Source organism: Lytechinus pictus, chromosome 9 (assembly GCF_037042905.1).
Source record: "Lytechinus pictus isolate F3 Inbred chromosome 9, Lp3.0, whole genome shotgun sequence".
Classification (NCBI taxonomy): Eukaryota; Metazoa; Echinodermata; class Echinoidea; order Temnopleuroida; family Toxopneustidae; genus Lytechinus; species Lytechinus pictus.
In genome coordinates, this window is record NC_087253.1 from 15,882,678 (window position 1) to 15,908,497 (window position 25,820).

Genomic DNA, 25,820 nt, shown 5'->3' on the forward strand with positions numbered 1-25,820 from the left:
TGATGAACTCATTCAGAGACAGCTCACTTTGCTGTTTGGTGAAATAATGCAACTTAAAAATGCTTTTATTCTTAATAAAAATCTAATGACATTTTCACCATTTGCTTCTTCAATGGGAAATCCATTCCCAGACAAAAGGGTCCTGGTTCATAATAAAAATTGTGCAAATAACAGTTAAAAGCTACTGAAATCCTTCAATCTGATTGGCTGTTATTATAACAAGTCTTCATGAAACAGGACCCAGATGTTTTACAAGAAAAAAAAAGAGAAAAGTCAGAGAAGCATGTCCATGAGAGTTTAAACAAAAAATTAAGAATCTTATGAATTTTTTAAGGCTTTATAAACTTGTAATCGCTACAGATTTGTGGATTTCAAATTGGCAACACATAGGTGGTGTCATTGTCATGCAGGCTATGGAAACTACCCCATTTGCTACATTGCACAATCAGAATAAAATATCATCCTTTTGAAGTTTTATTTAGTGAAATAATTGTTTTCATACATGAAAACATATAGCAATATGCTATCTATTTTATATATTTATTACTTCCCAACAGAAAAGAAATTAGGATAATCCAAAAACATGATGAGAGCTGTTCTTACCACTTTTCATCATCTACAAAAGACGTTGCCAATTTGAGATTTACACAGTCTTAGTGATCCCATTAAAAAAATACGAACAAACATAACTTTATTCCTAGGGCCCGGGTCATAATAACTTACGAGTAAGGTAACTTTGCCATTATTCTAACTACAATGGAAACCTTGATTGTGACTGGCTGCTTAGCAATACTACCATGGTAGTTGCCGTAATGATAAAATTACCATGCATAGTTGTAACTCTTTGTGAAACAGACCTTTGGGGCCCGTAACACAAAGGTAAGCGATTAATCGCTAATTTGAAAGAATAACCGTTCTGATTGGTTCATAGTCGGTCTACTGTGCAAAATGCACATGCAACAATGATCTTGATAGGCCATTTCATTTAACAATTAATCGCTAACCTTTGTGTTACAGGGCCCTGGTCCGATTTTTCTAAAACTTTTTAATACCAAATACCGTTGTATTTTTATCTATGTTTATCCTTGCATAAAACAATAATCTTATTACTGTTGAGACTAAAGTTCAATTCCCCCTATCTAGGTACACCAAAATCAATCGAATCTCTGTATCGAAACACAGTGGAGGTCTTTAAAACATTTGATTGGTGGGGATTTTTTTACCTGATTGCTAAGAAAGCATGAATGCTTGTAAGCAAGCAACCAGAGGACCGACGGCTTAAGGTCCTCTCCGAAGGACCTGGTTATGAGGATTAATGCCTTACCAAAGGGCACTAGCGCACCAAGTGCGAATCGAACCCGGGTCACCAGAATACGAGTCCCCCGCTCTACCGACTGAGCTATCGCGCCTCCAAACACACAATGAGTTGCATTACATCATTAATATAAAACAGGAGGAGTAAATTTGCAACTGGTTGGAAGCAGTGATAAACTTATGCAAATCAACTTTTACGCACATCAAATCTAGCAAAACACTTTACCCAAAATCTACATCAATATGATATTATAAATAACTCAGTTAAACCCTTGCGTTCCAATCGCGTTATCAATATTTAAATACAAATATTTATTTTAATAATACAGGCGAACATAATGCAATCATGATCATGTCCTTGTTAGTTGTTTACCAAGAGCCCAGTGCGCAGAGGGAATGATTAAAGATATGGAATACGAACGACATGTTTGTTTGCATTAAGTCTGTTCGCAGAGGATAAGGGGCTCTGAACGGGGGAGCACAAAGATTCAAATGTGACTAAAGTTACTTTTCAAAGCTGCAGACAGCTAAAATTCTGTAAAAATCTATTCTATTTCACTTAAAATTGATTTTAGCTATCAGTGAACGACTCCCATTGGCATCAGTAATATCAGGGGTCCGTTTCATAAAGGACTTGCAACAGAATGGCAACTACCATGGAAACCTTGATTCTGATTGGCTGCTGAGCCCTGTTACCATGGTAGTTGCCATTATGGCAAAGTTACAACAGTTGCAAGTCCTTTTAATATGAAATAGGCCCCAGATTTTGTGTGACCCCTCCACATGCCACGATATGACTGCAGGTGATTATAATCATGATCATACATAAATAAAATGTACATCTCTTATTGCCTTCCTGAATGATACAATTCTTCCCATAAAAAATACTACACTAAATATGATAAATGTTGCGATGCGATCTGAGAGCTGCAGTTTGACTTAACACACTGTACAAGCCTGAGCCTAATGTCATCATTAACTTTAAAAAAAAAATATAGTTGTTCATTTTTTGATATTTAGAAACAATGATGCAATGCATGCACATATGAATATCTATTGCACTTTCAGTAATACATTTCATTGTTATGTGGGCCTTGTCATATAAAGCTAAACAATTGCTTGTAGCATTGAATTTTATACTAATGACTAGCGACCCTTCCTCAGTTGTGCTCAATGCAATACGCTAATTTTTTTCCAGTTTAAACTTTAATGGGAGTGTATTCTTATTAAACCATATGCAAACTTATACTGATTTTTTTTATTCAGATGCATCTCAAAAATAAGAATCTTAATCTACAAGGATCATATTTCAGTTTTTACTGATGCAGGCATTTTTTTTGTTTTTTTGGAAGGGGGGGGGGGGTGGGGGAGATGGGGCTACACTTAAACCGGTGTGTTGGCTCAGTTGGTAGAGCGTCTGTCTCACAACCGGGAGGTTGGGAGTTCAAACCCCAGCCACATCAGACAAAAAGAAGTTAAAAGATGGGAGTTGCTGCTACCGTTTAGCGTTCAGCGATTAAAGGGATAGAGCCTCGTTGATCTGGCGCTGCACAGCGGCTGCCGGGCCAACAATCAATTGGGCAAAGCAAATTTTCTAAGTATTCCATTTCACATCTATTTTGAACAATAAAATATGGATTTGGATGGATTTTTTTCTTCTCATTATCTACTACCTAAATAATATTGGATAACCTTTAATACTGAAGTGAGTGGGGACTTATTGGGGCTCTTTTGAACATTTTGGGGGCGAAATCGTCCCGAGCCTCGTGTAATTTTTTTCCCCTGCGCCGAAGGCAATCAAACCGATTTAGGACCCACGGAAGGGTCACCAGTCGTTCGTAACTTTTGAACAGATTTATGAAAGAGCGCTTAGGCCTACAAATTGCCCTAAGAAGAACCCAACACCTCAAGCAGCTTTCATGGAAGCCTTGCAAAAAAAAAATTAGCATGGAAGAATGAACTAAGTACACTTGCCTAAGATAGTTGAAGAAGCTTGAAATGTGTGATCACTACTGATTCACAAATTGGCAACTATTTAGTCTGTGAATTGTGACATTTTTCTGGGAAAACAACCATGTTTATTGAGTGCATAAATATATTTCTCCCTTTTTCACCAAAAACTTTGTTTCAAATCCAAGTCGACCTGTTAAATGTGTACCAGAACACTGCTGTCCACTGACAAAAGGAAACAACTACAGATCTTTACAATATATGTTTTTCTTGATTTGGGATATATTTCCTTTTCGCTCTACATGAATCTAAATGAATTGGAGTCACATAGTCCCCAATTTCTCAATATAGACATTTCAAAAGCAAGTAATTCTATATATATTTCAACATAAAACAGTCACACATTTTCCTCACATACTAAGAAACTCAATCCAGAAAGTTGCTTCTTAATGTCAGTGGACCTGAGAACAATGCTCTGCCATCACATTGCGACTATGCCCTTTTGTGATATACTAAAAACAATACATGTAGGTCCACTTATATAGAGCAGCTACTATATACATATATTCTACTGCGCTTTATACTTGGTATCATATCATTACCAAGTGTAGATTTCCAGAAAAAGCCATTTCAATATTGATTGCAGAAAAAGATGAATACATAGGTCCACACACAAAGAAGCAATGAATTATCAATGGGAAGTAATTTCAACAAAGTATATAGTGGCAAAATATACAAGCAAAATCTGATAAATATTCGTTGACGAACAAAACGATCATGAATAACATGACCAGGTGGGTGTTTCATAAAGCTGTTCGTAAGTTAAGAGCGACTTTAAGAACGACTGGTGATCCTTTTTTTTGATAAATGGTATATTCATTAGCGATGGTTTTGCGCGTAAGAAAGGATCACCAGTCGTTCTTAAAGTCGCTCTTAACTTACGAACAGCTTTATGAAACGGCCACCAGGCCTGGGATGAATACCAATTTTGTCATTTGATTTCTTGCCAGGATAAAATATAACATACTTCGAACAATCGGGAATCCTGGATCAGAAATTAAAAAAAAGTTGACCAACTTACATGACCTACCGATGGTCATACATGTACATGAGGAGTGAGCTGACTCAGTCAAATGCCCGATTACAGCGCCTATGAAGTGCAGGATGAATGGTGCGCCATCGACGGTGAGGCCGTCGTTGAAATGTATTGGAAGAGTTACAATGTTTGGAACTCATTAAATTTGAGAATAAATTTCACTTGCTATCTGGCAATCTGTTTTCAATCATCAAAGATTAGAGCTTAGTTCTTTTGATAATTGAATATCTCAAATCATTAATCAACATTTGGCGAACATTTGATTAGCGTAAAAAGTAGCCTTCAGTTGCTGATTGTTGGCAAACTGATCGAATTCTTCAATGGTTTGAGTTTTATTCCCAGGCCTAAACATGACAGCACAGTTTCCCCATTCACCTCACAAAAACTTTGGTCCTTGAAATCAAGGGTGATTCATAGTAACAAAGATACTACAAGGGGCGATTTTTTGAAACGCTCAATTAATTTTCATGGGGAAGGCCCCCACTAGCATTGAGTAAGTAAACCTTCGCACATCGGCAAGCGGCTGTGTATAAAACATATGGGGAAAATGAGAGAGGGGATTTTGGAGAGGGCACCCAGAAACTTCTGAAATATATTCATCTCAAATTCAAGAACAAAAAATTTGAAGAAAAAAAAATCATAAAATGTAAAAATCGTCAATCCTTTCACCCCCGCATCATTTCTCTCATATGTTTTGTACACAACCATATCGCGGTACGCAAAGGTAAAAAAAAAGGTAGTTACTTATTTAACGCTGTAGGGCGCTCTTCCCGAGCGTTTCATTATGTGGTCCATGTACCGTCTGATCTTCCCCTTGTAATATCTTTGATAGTAAGTAAAATATGGTTTTTAATTGCTATAACTCTAAGAAGATGAGGGGGTGGATGGAGGGGCTGACACGGTTCCTCCCTTGACATTTTTTTTCTGATTGACAGCAGAAGAAATATGAAAAATGTGATTAAATACCAACATTATAATTTTTTAGAAAACTATGTTTTTGTGACAGAGATAATAATTGGGTTTTATAGATTACATCACAGGCAATATGCTTGCTCATTTTTCATTACAGTTGGGCAATCAACAGCCAAGATCGTTGGCAGGGTGAAGAAACAGCCCCAGGCTTTTTAGGCCTCAATATATAGCCCCTTCTTATTAAAACTTGAACCAATTTAGTTTTTTATTATATAAATATCTAAACCTACACTACAGACACATAAGTCCCCAAGCCCCCCTTTTTTCATTGCTAGGATGCATGTATGTTCGAGAGAATTAACTTGTTACCTTATAAAGCCAGCTGAACCATGTATAAAGCCTATGGTAATAAATCAATTCAGACGTCAACAGAGCGAATGAGTAGAGTCAATTTCTGATGTCATAAAACACTTGTATTGCCACATCGAAACCTGGCATTTTATTCACTGATCTTGATCAGTTGGTATATGCACCTACTTCCAGTGGTGATCTGGGAAGCATCTCAAGAAAGGACTTGTTGGACGTTTTATCCAACAAGTGCTGTTTCATCCTACGGTTACCATAGCAACAGTGCTTCTCGGCAAATCAAATTCAAGGTAAGTTGTCAGATCTCACAACTTGTCGGACAGAAACGTTGATGAAACGCGCTCCAGAGCTGGCTTGTGACTCTTCTCTTTCTGAAGGGTGATTTTTCAGTCACGACACAGTTGGAGTACTCACAAGCTGAAAGAGCTGATCTAAGTGTTCCTTCAGCCACTGTTCTACCACATCCTTCGCCTGCCTTTTTTGGTGACCAAGGTCGCGATATCATAAACTACATGTATTTTCCCATAATCATCATGATAAAGAGTTCGCTCCGTTACTGTTTGAAATTTGCGAACTACTGCCTTGCTGTTGTGATGAGGAAGATGACGACGACTGATTATTTTTTCGAATGTCAGTGGTTCCTTGTTCTCGTAGGATCTGGAGTTGCTGGCGCATGCTCTCTAAGAATAGGTCCATCGTGACAAACGACCGCTGCCTCAGAGCATCGTCAGCCTAGAGATGTGAACAAAATGAGTACAGATAAGCTTGAACCAGTAGTGTATGCCGGAATTTTGAATGGGGGGGGTTTCGAGTTGAATGAAAATTTGACGAGCAAAAAAAAAAAAATCTGAGAGGGAGGGGGTTTGAACCCCTGTAACCCCCCCTCCTGCATATGTGCCTGACTTGAACATAGTATGGGTGGCACAACATTTGCTCATGTGACAATTGTTCTCGGCTTTATTGATTGTAGGATGTAGGGTTAGGGTTGCAAGAGGGTTTTGGGTTAGGTTTACGATATAGTGATATATTGACTTTACACAATTAAAAAAGAAAATGGCTAAAAAAAATTTTCACACCCCCCGTTTTCAAAGCCAATTAAATGAACATTGTTCTACCATGTAACATTTGTGTTTGCAACAATTTGCTGAGATCCATGGCAATTACCTTGGCAACATAATCAAAAACATATTGAAATAATTTTTTTTGTAAAGGTCCAATCAATATTAACCAACATTGTAACAAACCTTTTGTTGATCTTTGCAATATTGGATGGAATCTTCTCTCGCCTGCTCGATGGCTCGCTTGACGGACTCTCGATGATGAGATCTTTCCTCTTCTAAAGATTTCTGAAACGCTTCCTGATATACAACACAGAAACAACAAGAAAAATATGAGGTGCATCAGAAAAAGAACACCAAATTTTCATTATTTTATTCCTGTGGAAAAATACAAAGTCAGTGACATTATCTTTGACAAGTAGATCTTATTAGAAATAGGATGGAAGCCTTTTCTATTATCCCTGTCAGCTCCTTCCTTCCTCCCTCCCTCCCTTCCTTCTTTCCTTCCTTCCTTCCTTCCATCCACCCACCCATCCATCCAACTATTAATCCATTCATCCATCCACCCATCCATCCAACTATTCATCCATCCATCAAACTATCCATCCAACTGTCCATCCATCCATCCATTCATCCATCTATCCAACCAACCATCTCCCTTTCCCCTTCCACTATAAAAAATACTAATCTATGTATTAACATATTTTCTTACTCTGCTCTTCTGTCTTTCTTCCGTCAAAGCCTTTTCTATCATCTCTCTTTCCTTTGTCTGTTGTTCTTCTATCCTTTGTCTTACTTCATTCAGCCTATCATCTATCATTCCTGAGTATTTTGTTGTTTCTTCTCTTAACGTTGCTTCCATTGCTGTTTTGCTCTCTGCTTGGGCATCCTAAATCATAAAAAATACAAAGATAAACAATTTTTTTGATAAACAAAAATTGAGAAGAAATTATGATTTTGAGCCATCATCAACTTCTTTTCAAGATACATGTATTTAGGAAAAATATCATAAGGAAGATGATATTACAGAAAACATCAGAGGGCCGTTTCAGAAAGCTATTCATATTAAAGTTACCAATGACTTTACGCACAGTATATTAAATGATATATCCCTATGTACCCGACTTTGCCACTAGGAACATTTTCAAGTTGTGTGCAAAGTTGAGCATCAAAAGAATATCTCATCTTGCAAAATATGAACTTACTGGTCCTCTATAATGAAAACAATTTCCCCCTTACTCTTTGAGTGTACCTTGCATACAATATATAAAATTCCATAATTCGTTGTATGTATCTATAAAAGGTTAACACTGATGTACAAGCTCCTGTATTCTGAAGTAAAGAGTGTTTCAGATCATGGGTCCTTTACCTTTAACAATCTACTGACTTCCACACGACTCTTCTCTTGCTCCTCTCGTAAGCACTCAGCTATATGTGCTCTTTGTGTTTCTACTTGAGCCTGGAGGGCTTCTTCACTTCTTCTTTCTGATTTACTTCTCTCTTCTTCAAGAGCAGTTGTGAATCTCTGATGCTATGAAAGGAAAACAAATAAAAGATGAAAAATCAAACAAATGTAACTTTCCATTTCTTTTCTTATCATTACTGTGCCTTGAGTATCTTCTCATGATGGATATCGGTGCATAACAAATTACATTATTATCATTTCATTTTGAATGCCTAAATAGCTTATTATAGGCGAGCAAATAGGAGGCTGAATGTCAAACATTCGCACCGTTGCACACGTACCGTCCAAATTGTACCGTTGCACGGTCAGGAACAAGGTGACGTCACTATAAAGATTATGATTTAATGCATTGCACTTAGTACATGTATATGCAGGTGCAATACGCATAGGGCTTACTGGCTAAATTTGAATTGCTGCTGCAGATCAGGGGCCCGTTTTATAAAGAGTTACAACCTGTAACTTTGCCATATGGCAACTTCCATGGCAACCGGGCTCAGAAGCCAATCAAAATCAAGGTTACCATGGTAGTTGTCAGAATGGCAAAGGTACAACAGTTGTAACTCTTTTTGAAGCGGGCCCCAGATGCGCATTTGAGGGATTTTATTTTTTTGCTTTCAGTAATTCTTTCTCATTTTCATATATTAACACAGGAGAAAATCGATCGTTGTTTCTATTTTCAGTAATTTCTGAGATGTTGTACAACACAATAGTAAATATTCTTATTCATGCAATTGGTGCAACATTGGGCATTTGACGAAAGAGAGAGAGACACTCTATGCAAAATCTTTCACCATCGCACTCACGTTTATTCACTATTTGTATAATAATGCTGAAAACTTCGGATGTAGAATAAGACAAACATGACATTTTAAGAATTAAATTAAACTTTTGTTAATCTACAATTTGAAACAATGTACATACCTGTTCTTGTAATAATTCTTGGCAATTCTCCATCTCTTTGCTGACTGCTATCTTAAGTTGCTTTTCACTCAATTCCTGTTGCTCAGCAACAGCACATTTACATAATTCCTACATGTAGTAAGTATATGAAAGAAAAAGATATTAGATATGATTAACTGTTGTCACCAATCAAAAGCAATAGCATAACATATATGTATGTAAGAAAGACCCAAGTCCATGATAGTTCATTTCAAGTAAGTCCAGAAAAACAGAATGATTTTTGGGTATCCCCAAAGAGGAATTTGGTCATTTTAAAAACCAGTTTTGTGCACTTTTGGAAGAAATTGCGAGATATGAATTACAAACAAGAATGGCAAGATGGGCTCATGTACAAGCAACAATATGTTTTATTCAATTCGGCCAATAGATGGACTTGAGTCATTCCAATATTCATAACACTTGATACTTCTCAAGGCCTGCCTCCGCCTGAGGAACAAAATGGCAGATTTCAAATCAGCAAGAACACATTGTGCTGCACTCATCCCAGGTGGGGTAGATGGGTACCTGGCAGGAATTTATTTCTCAAAACGCTTGAGTGCATAAAAGTAGCTCGGCTAAAGCCAGGGTAATTTATTACATTCATTGTAACGTGCTCAGAGACTTTTCATATTAGGCACTATATGTGACTCGACACACCGAAATGAGAGACAAGTCGGAATGTTCCAAATCCAAATTTTTTAGTGATTATTATTCCCCGTTTCTTTATCTTTAATTTGATATATCACTCGACCCTTAAAAGTAAATATTAGTAGAGATATTAGCCTTAGAATGCAAGAAGAATTGGGCTCTTGAAAATAAAAATCAAGAGAAAAACGCCTTCGAAGTTTGACTTCCGTTTTGACCCTGCTCCATGAAAAAATCTATTTTGCCACCGCCGAGCTAACCGAAATGCCCTAGTAACCGCTTGCCAAAAAAGGCGAAACGATTAACCAATGAGGATGCTGCTTTGAGAACAATAGTCAATTTGCAAGTCATGCGCGACTGCAGGACGAAACAACGTTCCATGTCAATCAATTATCTTCTACACATCAGTGGTTAAACCGGGGTTTTATAATAATCTTCGTGAAAGAAAAAGAAAGCCATGATATAAAAGGTTGGACCTAAAACCACAGAGGAGGGAGTATTCCAATTGTGCCATCGGCTTGTTTGAATGTCGATGGCGTTTACTCTCACCCGGACTCTTGACATGTAATCTATCAAGCGAGTCATTATGACCTGAACTTTAACCGCATGTTAAAAAAAAAGAACTATCCCTTGTAAAAATAATGGTAAGATGGGCCTTCAAAATAATTTGTACCTCACCTTTACTAATGGCTTGTGTGCTCATGTTTTATTAATGATTATGTTAGATTGAGACAGTGAGAACAAAAACGCGAATAATTTGTTCAATATCGTCTATTACCAATCATTGGGGGGGGGGGTATAATTTACAGCATTGGAATGATTTGAAATTAGTACAAAATACATAAAGGTATATTAATGAAAAAAGGCAATAGAAAAAGGTTTATAATGATTCTAAAAGTGGTGCAGAAAAAAAACCCCGACAGCAGGCCCCCGACAAGCGCCGGCGCGGTTTCGTATTAACAATTGATCATTAGCCTTTGTGTTACGGGGTCCTGGCCGCCCAAACTGCGATGGATTGTGAGCTTTAGATAATAATGATAATTTTCCAAAGTTACAAAGCGCTGATCTCCTTTGTTTGAACAGTTCTTGTGCTTGGCTTTCATTTCGCCATTATTACGTTATCACCAATCTTGACCAACCTTATAACTCAGATTTCGCATCCCGTTTGACTGTTAGTAACTCTTTGATAAATATAATTAAAAGACAATTATTAAAATCTCTTTGAAGCACGGGCGGGAATGAAAGGGAAGGGGGAGCCTAGGTTGTCATTTCTCTGCCACGGCCCGTTAATTGCTTTTAATTTTATATAGATTAACAATTATAATCACAAGCACTTTACTTCAGGGGCGCGGTGGAGCGAATTTGAAGGGGGGCACTGGGAAAAATGGCACCTTCTCGTTAAAAAAGAAAGACTAATCTACAGTAGTGTGGTGAGCGAAAAATTTTTGAATTGGCTGCAGTATCGAAGCTTCGAGCGAGCAAAAATGAACATTTTTATAACGATAATCCAATTTTGTGTTAGATTTTGACATAAATTATAGGCCTATTCAGAAATAATATCATTATCTCTCTTTCCTTCTCTTATATTTTCTTTCTTTTTTCTTGGTTGTGATTTTTTTTTGGGGGGAGGCAAGAGTCCCCCCATCTGTACGCATCTACCCACTCAACTGTTTCAAAGGGGCACTCGTTAACACCGTGACTAAACTGATGGTCCTTCCCAGGTGAAAGGGGCACAGAACATGCTGGTAAGGGGCACTTTCTTGGGTAAAAAGGGGCACAGATAAGAGAAAGGGCACCATATAAGAAATCAAAGGGGCCCCTTCTAACGGCATAAAACAGGTCCTTCTCGGGTGTGAAAGGCGCTGCACGTACAAAACACGTTCGTGATGGCATTTGGGGGTAAAAATTGGCATACGAAAAATGGCACTTGCTAACACACACAAAAGAGAAGATCAAACTGGGAAAGAACGATAAACCGAAACATAAAGAGGATAAAACAAATATAAGAACAAGAAGAAAAGGTGCATGGAGGAAAAGACAGTGGGTGTGGCAAGGAAGAATAAAGAACGGCTGTGATAAAAAAAAATAGAAGATCGAATGGGAGAAGAAGGAATAATATAGAACAACAAAAAATAAGAGGGAAAAGGAAGAGGAATAAGACGTTGGGATGAGCAAGAGAGAGAAAGGAGAAGGAAAAGGGGAAGAAATGAGGTCAAAAAATTAGAGCAGATCGACGAGGTAGGAGAAAAAGAAATGGAGGGGGAGGAATAAGATCGTGGGGATGAGCAGGTGAGAGGAAGAAGGAAAACAGAAATATATTAAAGAGGAACGAAATAAAAAAAGAAGAGGAATAAGGCGGTGGGTGAGGGAGGGAGAAAACAAAGAAGGAAAGAAGAAAGAAAACCGGCAAAAAGAGAGAAGATCGAAGGGTGAGAAGAACGAAAACAGAATTATGTAAATAGAAACGAAAAGGGGGAAAATAGGGAAAAAATGTAGAGGGTGAACAAAGGGGAGAGAGAAGAAGGAAAGGAGGAGAAAATAATCGACATAGAAAAAAGAGAAGATCGAAAGGGATCAAGAACGGCAAACAAAAGAGGAATTAACGAATTAGAATTAAAGAAGTGAAAGGGGTTGAGGAAGAACAAGAGAGAGATTTAGAAAGAAGAGACCGAATGGCCTGAATGAGAAGAGCAAACGGAAAGGGGGAGAAGGGAAGAAAGGAAGAAATAAAACACAAGAAAGACGAAAGAAGAACTGAAGGTAAGACAATAACAGAGAGGGAAAAAGAGAATAGATCTGGACAAAGTCAAAGGGGACAACATGACAATGACTTGTAGGTTAATGTTAATTTCAATAGGTGTATTGTAAATTACTAATATTTTCAATCAATATCGTAAGACCCGTATACCATTATCAAAAAATTAAAAATGCAGGCCTACTGCATGGTCCTTTCGGGCCATATTTCATTGGTCAAAGTCAGGGGCGGATCCAGGATTTTCCAAAAAAAGGTTTTCAACCATAAATTAAGGATATTTCGTACCCGCCAAAAAATTGACAAGCAAAAAAAAGAATAGGTCTTCAATTTCAAAAGGGGGGTACATCCCGGGGTATATCTCGGCTTCAATGGCATTTTTACATTACAAATTTTTAATTTTTCTTCTCAAGGGGGGGGGGGGGGGGGGGACATCCCCCCCTGGATCCGCGCCTTGTCGAAGTTGATATTCTACTGTATTCTACTGTCTCTGACTTCCTGTTATTTCTGACAGTTATTTCTTTCTCTATCGTTCATTCAAACATGATAAAAATTGAAGGCAAAAATAATTGGAAATAATGAAGCCCACCAAGGTTTCATGATAAACTTTTTTTCTTTTGTTAATGATACTGCAGATCCATTAACCCACATCCGCAAACATACAATACTTTTATGGATTTTAAACCATTTCTTTTGAAAATAAAGTTTTCTCTTCGAAACATCCCGATCACTTGCAAATAATAAAGAGAATCTTCAACATGTCCATGTTATGTTTCATGAAATAAATCCTCGCCAATAAACCGTGTTATGAATTTTGCGTTTACGCATGACTTTTTGCGCGATTATAACCAAAGCTATACGCTCTAAATCAGGTAGGCCTATTAATCTATCGCTAACGCCCCCGCCTGGTACCAACTACCATTATCACAAAAATAACCCTTTAGAAGTTGAATCCCGTTTGTTAACTTTTGTCAAGAAGCCCCCTTTTCAATTTCAGAATATGTATTGAAAGCGATGCTTTTGATCTTTCTTTTGAAGCTCATTGAACCGATCGATCGAGCGGCTCGTCGGACGCCGCCAGCTGTACTCTAGTTTAAATGAATAGCCAATCAACAATGGCGTACGTTGCTAGGGGCGGAGCTTAGTATGAAGCGAAATTCGATCAAGTCGAGCGTGCCAAGTATCAGAAAATTTCGAACTGACCGAAAAAAACACTCGCAGAAAAACTCTTTTTTTATCACTTTCCCGTCATCAAATTCACTAATTTTTTTCACAGAGTAATCATGAAACATGGAAGAATCAGAAAATGAAAAAAAAAAAAATCTTCAAAATTTCGACTTTTTTATTAGTTCGTCGAATTTCTAGGAATTTTGATTTGCGACTTCTCTCTCATTTCGGTATGGCCGATCACATATAAGCTAGTATAATTAGTACTAATGCAGGAAGATTAAAGGAAACCAAAACCCAAGAAGAGAAGCAGTCTTATTGGAAAGAGTAAATTGAGAGGAACAATTTAAAACAAGTTTCATCAAAATCGGTTAAGAAATAAGCAATTTATGGACGTTTAAAAAGTCTTGTTGTACTTTCTATGGGGATCCTCAAATTGGCAAATGTGCTTCAAAATGGTTGATTTTGTGGACAACTCTCCATTTGTTTTGTACACAGATTTTCCCATTTATTTTTACATATTTCACATTATCTCCTCCTGACCTTGACATATGTGGTGTGAATCATATTTTCCCATGACATATGTTTTGCTGATCAGGAGGAAAGATGCAATTTAAAAGATAATGAGGAAAATCTGAAATTTGTGTACAAACGATTAGAGAGTTGTCCACAAAATCAGCCATTTTGAAGCATGTTTGCCAATTTGAGGATCCCAATAGAAAGTACAACAAGAGTTTTCAAACTTCCTTAACTCGCTTATTCTATAACCGATTTTGATAAAACAAGTTTTAGATTGCTCCTCTCATTTTATTCTTTCTGATAGGAGAGATTTTCTCCTTGTATTTTGGTTTCCTTTAAAGGCTACACTATGCATTTCACCTTGTATTCTTCTACGATAACAGTCAAAGCTTGGTGACCAGCTTGCCTCATCTCATCCAGCTCTCTTTCATGTCTGGCTTGGACCTCTTGGTATCTGGATTGCTGCTGCTCGGATTCTAACCTTTGACCTTCGACCTCTCGCTCTAGCTCTACGATCTTCCTCTGGAGCTCCTCTTTATCCTAAAATTACAATGTATGATTCTTAGTCTAGATAACTTACTAAGTCATTGTGAAGCACTACATGAACATGTATAAGGAAATATGTTTATGTATTCATAATGCATTTCTAAATACCACTTTGACATATACATTGCCGCAGCACATGTAGAATCCTCTTAAGGGGCAATAGGACCTAAGCATGACATTTCTCATCAGTTTTTTTATAGGGGTAGTGAGAATAATAATATTTATATTAATACCCAATATATATAACACGCTTTTACCAAATGGCCAAAAAAATTCAATTTACCTAATACACATAAAAACAAATAGACAATAACAAATTTTTGAAAGGAAGCCAGTTGCCTAAAACAAAAAAAGTTTTTTAGGGACTTCTTGAATAATGAAATTGTTGGGGATTGTCTTAATGTGAGAATGTTGATCTGGGCTTCATTCTTTTCTTAATTCTTCCCTTTTGCCCCCTGTTCTCAACCTTTCTTGCTTTTCACTTCTTGAAAAATCTGTGGTGCCAAATTGAACCCTGCCGGTGTGAAAGACCTTACCCTTTGCAAACGAAGAGTCTCCCTCTCTGCCACCGAAAGACTCTGCTCCATTTGGGCCACCCTCTCTGCCAGCTCCACCTCCGCCCTCCTGGCTCCAGCATTGAGATCCAGGCCCTCCGGCACCTGGGGCACTGGAGCCGGGGCTCCATGTGGTCCATCCAAAGCGGCTGCGGCCTCCGACTCGCTGATGCGGCCGTTCTCGTGTGGAGCCATTATATCGTTGGGCCTTGCACCCTCCTGCAGGTGAAAAGGTACTCTTCAGGGTAAGACTTGAAGACTGAGATCAAATAACTCATTTAGAGTCATCGGGTGGGTGTTTCATAAAGCCGTTCGTAAGTTAAGAGCGACTTTAAGAACGACTGGTAAACCTTTCTTACGATCTAAATAATCACCAATGAACATTTTAATGGTCAATATCATATATCACAAGAAAGGGTTACCAGTCGTTCTTAAAGTCGCTCTTAACTTACGATCAGCTTTATGAAATGGCCCCCGGGTGTGTTTCATGAAGTAATTTATAACTGATTTTCACTGACAACCCTGATAACTTAAGCAACAGAAGTTCTTGTCTCTGATTGGCTAGGATCAAGTTTATCAGTGAAAACCACTTACAATGCATCCCAACTTCTAGAAGCCTTCATTTAGGAGTTGTGTTTGATATTCTAGAGTTTAGTTGCATTTTAAGTTTAACACAACACTTTCTACAAAGGGCCTCAAAACTGCTTTAACCTTTGAATAATGTTTATATTTGGATGAGGAAAGAGTAGTGGCAACCATTCCAGCTGCTTTGAGTCAGGTGCAATGCCAACTTGAGTACCGTATTACAAGGTTTGATATTACAAATAAGACAATAAATATAGTTCTTCATGAAATTTTAATATATTGTGTTGCCTCAACCCAGGTTAGGCAAATGGGTACCCGGCAAGTAATTATCTCCTGAAATACAGAGTGCATAGCAAATGCTCTGTGAAAGCCGGGGGAATCATACTGCATTTCTGTACTAGAGCACTAATAGAAGTATTTAGTGCTCATATAAGCTTATCAAGGACTTGAAATTTGTATGTTTCCGCATGAACGAGGGTTTTGATATCTGCATTGCAAAAATTATATAAAAAAGTAATATGTCAAATGCATCATGTGAAAAAAATGACTGTCATACGTATATGTACATGTATATTATGTATACATTATTCAAATTGGTAAGAAAAGTACTGTACGAAGCAACATTTATATTTCATTTTGCGGGGACCAATGAAAAAAAATCTTAAATCTCATAGGCCCACAAAAAAAGTATCTAGTGCTACATAAGCAGAGCTGCCAAGTTGTATTTTGCATTTTCAGTATTCTTATCCCCCAAAATCAGTATTTTGACCAAAAAAATCAGTATTTTTACCGTGTGAGATAAATATGCAGACCTGCCAAGCCTCTGGGAATGAAAAACTGTATTCTGTGATAAAAAAAACTGTATTTTTTCCCAAAAAAGTGTATTTCATAATAAAATGCTTGGCGCACTCGCTCATTGCGGCGCTCAAGCTGCATGCAAGCTAAAATGCGCACTGCTCTTGCAGATGAAAAAAAACAACATTAAAACATGTGTATATCTTTACCCTGGTTTTAACAAAATGATTGAAAAAAAAAACAAGTTACCTGAAATTACATTGATCTAATAACCATATTTGTGTACGTTTTATGAAATAGAGACATATAGAGATTATTTTTCTCAATAAATTACTATTTAGTAAAAAATCGTATTTTTCAAAGAAAAAACGTACTGCCGTATTTTGGTTGCAAAAACGTACTAAATACGGCTAAAACGTACTGGTTGGCAGGTCTGCATAAGCGAGTACACTGAATATAAGACAAATGATTTTCACCTCATCATCATCTAAACTAACATCGATGCCATCCAGTCTGTTGGCTCCTCGGCCAAAAGAGGGCTCGTTGAATGGGGCGCCCTCAACTGAGACGGCTTCTACAGCTGCTGCACCGTTCTGTTGGGCCTGTTGCTGGGCCTGAAGAGATGCCTCTGCCTGCAAGATAAAAAAAATATAAGGGATATCAACCACATTTGTCATAGCATTTCTAGGTGGAGGCTTCAGCATTTACTGTGATGCTAAACGAAAAGCTACGTGTCTGATTGGTAAATTGCCATTTCGTCTATTGCGAACCCGTCCCCTCATTACATGGTCTACCTTCATCTAGTCTAATGCCATACATTGTATGCGGGCATGCAAGGATCCGATGACCGGGGTAATAATATGTCTGTAAAGCGCTTAGAGACGTCGTTCCGATGTATTAAGCGCTATATAAATGCGGATTATTATTATTATTAATGCCATTCCATCCATCAACATTGTGTTTAACCGTTTGGTTTAATAATCATTTGGTCCAATAATCACTTTATCTAATCATCAGTTCATCTATGTTCACTTTGTCTCATAACCAGTTGGTCTAATACCCATTTTCTTTTCATTCATTTTGCCCAATGAATACTTAGTCCAATTAGACGAAATGGTATGTGGACTAAATGGCTATTGGACCAACTGGTTATTAGATGAAATAGTGATTGGACGAAATGGCAACGAGACCCTGTGGATAGTGGACAAACTGATGGTAGACCAAATGATAGTAGATGAGTTGGTAATTGGATGAATTAGCATTAGACCAATTGAAAATAAACTGTCTGATCGACAATAATGCGGTGCATGTTTTTCCTTCAAAAAAAAAAAAAACTGCTACCGGAAATTTGTTGATAATAAGAAAACCACTAAATAAAAAAGACAAGTTGGTATGAGCTGTTGCTGCTGCTATCAATATAATGCTGCATTCAACTCAGGTGAGGTATATTTGTATCTGGTAGGAATTATTCCTTTAATACTCTACTTCGACTACTACTACTACTAGTACTACTATACTACTATACTACTACTACTACTACTACTACTACTACTACTACTACTACTACTACTACTACTACTATACTACTACTATACTACTATACTACTACTACTAGTACTACTTACTACTACTATTACTTACTAATACTACTACTACTACTATTACTTACTAATACTACTACTACCACCACCACCACCACCACCATCTCTACTAAGTACTACAACTATTGCTGCAGCTTTAACTCAATAAAAAGAGCCGGGTTATCTAATCTACTTTCTAATCAACTATCATACTGCCCTAAAACTGCTAATTTTTTATTCACAGATTCTTTGTAGAATCCCGATCAAATGTACTTCAAAAAAATTTGGTATCGCAATTTTTATCTTATGTATTTAAAAAAAATTTCTTATGTATTTTTTTTTTCTTCAACTTTTTGTTTTTTATTGTATTTTCGATGGAAATTGTTGCAGACTTCATTCTGATCATAAACAAGACAAAATTAATTAAGTTTAATCAGCTATTAGAAATAATGATACATTTATGAATTTTGGCTAAATACACAATTTGCATTGGATTTGTACATGAATACACGTTTTTGAGTTTTTTTTTATGACATGCACTGACATAATGTCACGTAATTTGATAACCGCGTACCCGGGCATCGCAAATTTGGTCTCAAAAGTTGTGCGAGATCTGAAAGTGAAAAGTCAGTGAGCAGCGCGATTAAAAAAAATATCGCGCGGCTGATTTATCATGAAAAATGTAGAGGGGGGGCGGAATCTGCCCCCCTGGGCCTTTTAGGGTTAAATTCAAGATATACTTAATACTGTTGCTGCTACTACTACCCACTACACACATTAATTCTACTCACCTGGGATGCTAATTCGGGTGGTGGAGCCTTTGGTACGGGATCAGCAAAAGGAGGATCAATATCCGGTTGATGCTGCGGCTGACGAGACTGGGCAATCACAAGATCGGGCTGGCATGCAGCACCTGAGGAGCATGGCAATTGTCAAGAAAGAAAAATAAACATAATTTTTCTCATCATAAACTGTATTTGGGGTATATCAGTGAAAGATCACAGAGGGGATTGGGGCCATTCCGCCCCCAAAATGATAAAAAGAGCCCTTGAAAGTGGAAATAGCGCACCACAAAATCCCATTCATTGCAAAATAAAGCCTATCCAATGTTGAAGGTTTCTAAAGTAGATCTAATGTAGATCATGAAAAGCGGCCCCTGGAAATAAAAATTTGTTGACTGGTTGAAAAGTACAAAGATATTCTCGCTAAAGTGGGTGACTGATCTCTTGGTTCTATGTTGGCCTTTCAGTGTTGGTGTTAAGTTAATTTTTACATCAATTAATATGCACTGACGTACATGCATAGTGATCACAAATACCTTCATTTTACAAGAATGGTGTTTTATAAGGTTCTTTGTAAAGTCATGCATGACTTTACGTATGAATGGAACATGTTTTTAGGTTCTTAGTCAACTACATGAAGGTACATCATTAGGCACGAGAAAGGGTCGCCGGTTGAATGTAATGTAAAGTCATGCATAATGTCAAGTGTAACTTCATGAATAGCTTTATGAAAGGAGCTGGGGAATCAAATGCTCAATAAATTGGAATTGATTAAGACTTGTGACTGATCTTGCGACTTATAATTGACTTGTGACTGATTGCAAGTTTCTTGAAATGTTCCCTACATCTTACCCATTGAGAAAGCAGCCCATGGTGATGGGCTAGCCTCTACTCCAGGCCCCGGTGACTGTTGACCCAGCTCCGGTGGAATGGGCGTGGCTCCCTCGAACCCTCCAAAGTCATCCCAGTCTTCTTCTCCGCCCCCTCCTCCTGCTGCCCCTCCTACCGCTCCACCTACTGCTCCACCTACCGCCCCTTGGGATGCATCAGCATTACCCTAGGAAGAAAACACACAATGTATCAGATAATAATAATAATAATATAGGCATATTTATCCAGGGAAGCCACTTCTCGCACATCGTTCATTATCAGGCCCTGCATGCACACACTTTTTTTTGTATAATGTCAAAGGTTGCAGTAGACATAAACAAATGCCGTCGTCCTTGGATACGGATCACTATCACATTTAAAAGCATCGAATGATCGCCAATTCTAATTAAAAATTTAACTATTTCCTGCGATCTTTTAAACTAAGGCCAAGTAAAAAAAGAAAGTAGTTGATCGTCCTCGCGCATCTATTTTGGCCACCGCATTAAATTTTTTACTATTTACTACTTTCAAAAATTTGCTAAAAAAAAAAAAAAAATCAAAAGTGATGTTTCTCGTCTGCGCCCGCTTCCCTTTTTGATTGCCGCATCAATTTTCTTGATATTTACTATTTTTATGGCCGCTGAAAAGCGAAAAAAAATTCACAAGATTGGCGAGTGATTTGCTCTCATGTGCTCTAGGATCTCTCTCACAAGGTCCGATATCGCCGTAATTGTGAGAAAGAAAAAAATTCTGATTTGGTATTTTATTGGTAATTTTGAAGATACGATCATATGCAAACTCAGAAAAAAAATCACGGATTTCTTCATTTTTAGTGCATTTTCGGGGACCCCGCTTCCTGAATCTGTACTAATCCGTCGCGTGCTTTGGAAATATGGCGCAGATAAATCAATTTTAATGACGTAATTTGTATTTCAGTGGGTTTTTTGGTAAGTGATACTGATAGCGCCTGTACTTCGATGTGTGCTGCGGTGATTGACTGTGCTTGTGACTGTGTTGGGTGTGCATGTGTGCTGCGGTGATGTGATTGACTGTGCTGGCGCGACATGTGAATTTGTGAAATGAATTGAATTTTCTGGCGAGTTTTCTAACGTTAGCTATCCAGCAGGCAATGCATTGAATATTCAAAAATAATTTCAAGTGAGTTATTTATTATCAAGAAATTGAAAATCATTAACGGGATTCCAGCAAGTGCCAATTCTGTTCAAATTTGATAAACTTCATCCTTCCGTGAGCTATTCAATTTGATGGACAATTGTAAAAATGTACGTTAGTAAATTTATAGATCTAACAGTTAAAAATATTGAAATAATAAACATTAAGTGAACAATTAACAATTAATTAAACAATTGATATCAATAAAAAATGAATAGCAATTGAATAAACAGTATTAAACATTATGTAAACGAATATACAATCAGCTAGAAACTGCGATGCGAAACCATGCCCAGAGCTGAAAAAGAGATTGGCTCTGGAAAAATGAAAATGGCTCCATGGTAATAAAAATGACCCCCAGGCATTTTTTTACCCTTATATAATGTAGAATAATGTTTAAATCATTCACTTGACATCATGACATGAACATTTTTTAAACATAATACAGTAGGACCTACCGGTATACATCAGTAAAACATCAATAAATTTTTATTGCACAATACATTTTCCATGGATTTCCAATTAATTGAATATATATGTATAATATATATATATGTGGTAGCATGTCATAAGGTGGTCCAATTTCGCGAACAGGGTAAAAATGGTCAAAAATTTTATATTTTGATATGTTACAGCTATTACCATTCTCTAAATAATGAAAAAGTTTTAAGTCTCGAATACCTTTATTTTTCCTTATAATGACTAATTAACAGCAAATTATTACATAGACGTCAATGTTAATGTAAATTTTGAAATGTGTTTTTCTCAAATTGGACCTGCTGCACAGAAAATAGTGTCAAAAGTTAATGCAACATTGGATCACCCTAGTATTTTGCAGTTATAATCTTGAAACCTCAATAATTAAATCTGTACCAAATATCAAATACCGTAAGTAACGGTGTATTAACCGCACCTTTTTCTCGGCGGGATATAAGCAAAAGTCGGGGGTGCGGTTTATCCACGGTGACGGGTCTGAGCCCGCCCGCGTAACCCCTCCCGAACATGTAAGAAGTCTGCCAGTTCACAACACATCGAGTGGCCGGGCGTAGCCGCCCAGGGCAATGTCGTTTAGAGGGGTATGAGCCGCGGGTAATGGGAAGCGATTATTACGATCTTAATCAAATAGTGTCCATAACAAATGCACCCACCTTCATGACACTAATTTCGACTTTATTCTCGATTCAAAGCAGCGAAGTTCCCTGGCTAAGTTCAAAGAGACGCCAAGCATTCTCGGTAATAATTTGTCACAGCTGAGCAAGAGCCGAGAGCTAGAGCTAGCTTGCGTTGTATTGTGGTTTTAGTGCGACTTAAGCTGGCGCTATTCATTTTAACCCCTCAAAGTCCCGTTTCGCGCCAGCTTATTTTTTTCTTTCCTGTTTGCTTTTCATAAGATACCATGTACAACGTGCACCACGTATGAGAGAGACGGCACGAAGCCGTAAAACAAGTGGAAAAAATGCAAATTTCTTTGTTTCTTGAACCTTCCTGTAATCCCGTCAGCAGATTTCCACAAACCGGTAATCTCTTTGAATACTTTGAAATCTTTAACTTAGTTTTTGTTTCTTCGTACCTCAAATATGCATGTAAATGTGAGAAGGATTTTTTTTTTTTTTTTTTTTTTTTTTTAGTCCAAAGTTGGGGGTGCGGTTAATACACGGGTGCGGTTAATACACCGTTACTTACGGTAATTATCTATAATTGTATGCATATTAATTATACTAATTAATTAACAGTATTTAATTTCACATTTTTGCCCCCAAAATACCTGTCACTGTATTTATATGCTTGGCAAAATGACAACATCGTGGGTAGAAATGTTTGTTGCAATGATACACAACATTTGTACTAAAAAGTAAGATTACGAATTAGTTAATTAATCAAATTTCTCTGGTTTACTAATTGATTAGGTTGCAGATCAGAGCTGACATACTTATGTATTTCATTGCTGCATATTTTCAAAATTGTCAATTTTTTTTGACATTTAGTTGTTCCCTGCTTTAAAATGCCCAGAAATATGAGGATAACAGTCATATTACATATTATAGTAAGTTGTTAATTAGGTTTAATTAATATTCTATCATTCACCGCTTCCACCGGCTCCGCCACCCCTATTACTTCAAACTTAATGTGCTATAGTTTTTGTTCCTGATATTGTATTGATCTAATTCATAGTAATATACTTAGCCTATAGTTCTAGCTTCAAAATGAGACCTTACACAACAAATTTGGCCATGGGGCTGTGATGTAGCAACAATTTATCCATGGCACCGTGTGGAAAATTGTTCATACGCCACCCTTTTTGTATACCCAACTTATGAAATGCGACCATATGTGTGTGTCTACTCATTTATTATTAATATTGAGCATGCATCGATCACATAAATCAAGCCTGACATGGCCTGACAATCATTCGATTAAAAAATAGTAAATAGTAAGGACCTCCCTCATCACTGATGTCAAAAAAGGGGCCGAGAAAATGACTCCCTGTTTTAAAAAAAAAATAGTAAGATAGTGGCAGTGCAAATTTATAGTAAGGACCTCCCTCATCACTGCTCTCGAAAAACCTGGACGATCAACTGCAATCTTTTTTTACTTGGCCTAATAATGGATAAAGATGTTTCTGAGCTGAGCTTAATACTCTTCATGAAATAAGTCATTGCCATGGACAGTTGCACTTGCAGCATTAAACAGGGTTCCCACAGAAATGTAAAATTTTGTAAGCACAGACAGGCATGACGACAGGCAGCTTGCAGTCACTCACACTAATACGAGGTTAGTATATATACTAACCTTGTACAAGGGACCGTGTTTGACCCTGGATTTCGAAGTAGTCGGCAAACATCGCTTCATTGCTGAAGTAATATTTGCCGAAACTCCTTCTCGCTACGCACTGGGGCTCTTTCCGGTAAGTAGCAATACATAAGAAAATTATACATATGATTTGTAAATAATTTCATTACAAAAAGAGCAAATTTCGCTTACCTCGGCCTAGCAAGTGACTTCGTTTGTCTTTTCTACGGAAATACAAGGAAGCCCGTTGGTGGCGCTAATAAATTTCACAACCTTGATTCAGCTCCTCGGTAATTTTATAACTGTGTCCCAATTCTTTGAATGCGCAATTCTTATGATTAATTTACTAATTATGGGCACCAATAAATGAAATACCTTCAAAAACATAATTCAAGATTACTATTGGCGATGATAATACTTTTTTGCAATTAATTAAAAACGATGACTAATACAAAATATTGAAAAAAATACACATGCCTGGAACGAAACCAGCAGTACAAGCTTTAACGAACGTCAATAATACGGTATGCCAAAGTCTATACAATGAAAAGATTGGACACTTCACGGACTTTGCGTAATGCCTTGCGTCGATTTGCGTGTAAAAAAGTGTAGGTGCCTAGTCTTTCCCTTGTCGTGGCTTTGATATGAATATAAATCGCGCGCCCTCTTTAGGCGAAAATTGATATCCACGCTGACCAATTTTTATCTCCGTGAAATCTTCACTAAAGATCAAGAAAATATAGGCCTACATATTTTTAAAAAGAAACTTCAAGAAGTCACGGAAGGATCTAAATGATTCGGTAAGTGTCATAGCAGAATGTGAAATACCAGATTATGCGTGATATTTTATGTGGGCAAAAGCCCAGTTTGGATGTGTCGCGTGCATATATTATGACTGATATTCCTTCACACGCGAGACGTTAAAGTCGTTATGAACCCATGGGTGCTTGCAGTTGCAAATAATAAATATTTAGCTACAAATCTTCAATCAAGGTATGATTCAGAAAGCAATGGTTGATAAACTATAACAAGTTAAAATCAAACTGATGTCATTAACAATTTATAATCTATTGTATTGTCAATGTAATAAAAAAAGTTCCATGTGTGGTAAAATGTACCACAGTCTGGGGCACGCGCGACTGCTCCCTACATACATGTACTACTGTGGGATGGGTTGGAGCAACTGCCTCCTTGGTTGGAGCATAGAATACACATGTACTATGGGCTAGAGGCTGTGTGCACACAACAATAGACCCAAACCCCCAAGCCCTGTGCATTCATCCATGCTTGGGTGCACAACTCAGGTCTCAGCATAGCTGCATAGTCAGGCCAGCCAAGGGATCTGATCATCACTTGATAGTCGACCGGTGCGAGACGAGGACGTCTGTGTTTACACAAATCTACCTTTGCTTCGCCCTTTCGCCCTTCGAGTTCCAACTAGCTGCAGCAACTATATATCACACTATCACATCTACACCAAGAATACTTCACACCAGTAATATCTACAAGTTACTTTGGGCCTGCTCTTTAGTTTGACATTCATTTCACCGTGCCTTGCACCAACTCCTGTCTGGTGAGTATCCCTAAAGCTTCCTCCTGTTAACCCCACTTTCCACTCTTTCCCTCACAGGTGATATATACATATTACCCCTAATTTTACCACAGTGGCGCTTGCGAACCTTACTTTGCGCGAATTGGTATCCCATTGGATTTCAATTCATTTTCATTTTGATTTATTTTGAGTGTGTTTTGGGAGTGTTCTTCTTCCTTCATAAATTTTTGGAAGGGGGTAGATATTGGATATATTTTGAGTGTTTAAAAGATCAAAAATACATTGTGCTTTTGATTTTGTATTGCTTGTGATATGATAGTGATATTCTGATTATATTTCTGAATGCTTGTTGTGTTGCATGGGAGTGAGACTCCACAAATAAATTTGTATTTTTGACATTTTGCAAAGCA

General features: G+C 37.5%; 1 protein-coding gene across 1 annotated transcript in view; it reads right to left on the reverse strand.

The window, feature by feature from the left end:
* Positions 1 to 2,661: 2,661 nt before the first annotated feature.
* The window catches only part of LOC129267657 (coiled-coil domain-containing protein 91-like), a 30,113-nt gene continuing 6,954 nt past the window's right edge, over positions 2,662 to 25,820 (reverse strand). The window contains exons 2-11 of the mRNA XM_064104360.1: positions 19,878 to 20,082; positions 19,035 to 19,156; positions 17,140 to 17,295; positions 15,266 to 15,502; positions 14,544 to 14,723; positions 9,083 to 9,190; positions 8,066 to 8,227; positions 7,409 to 7,585; positions 6,883 to 6,996; positions 2,662 to 6,370 (exon numbers count right to left, since the gene is read on the reverse strand). Of these exons, the coding sequence (XP_063960430.1) occupies positions 6,170 to 6,370; positions 6,883 to 6,996; positions 7,409 to 7,585; positions 8,066 to 8,227; positions 9,083 to 9,190; positions 14,544 to 14,723; positions 15,266 to 15,502; positions 17,140 to 17,295; positions 19,035 to 19,156; positions 19,878 to 20,082 (1,662 nt within the window). The 3' untranslated portion in view covers positions 2,662 to 6,169. The remainder of the gene's footprint in view (positions 6,371 to 6,882; positions 6,997 to 7,408; positions 7,586 to 8,065; positions 8,228 to 9,082; positions 9,191 to 14,543; positions 14,724 to 15,265; positions 15,503 to 17,139; positions 17,296 to 19,034; positions 19,157 to 19,877; positions 20,083 to 25,820) is intronic.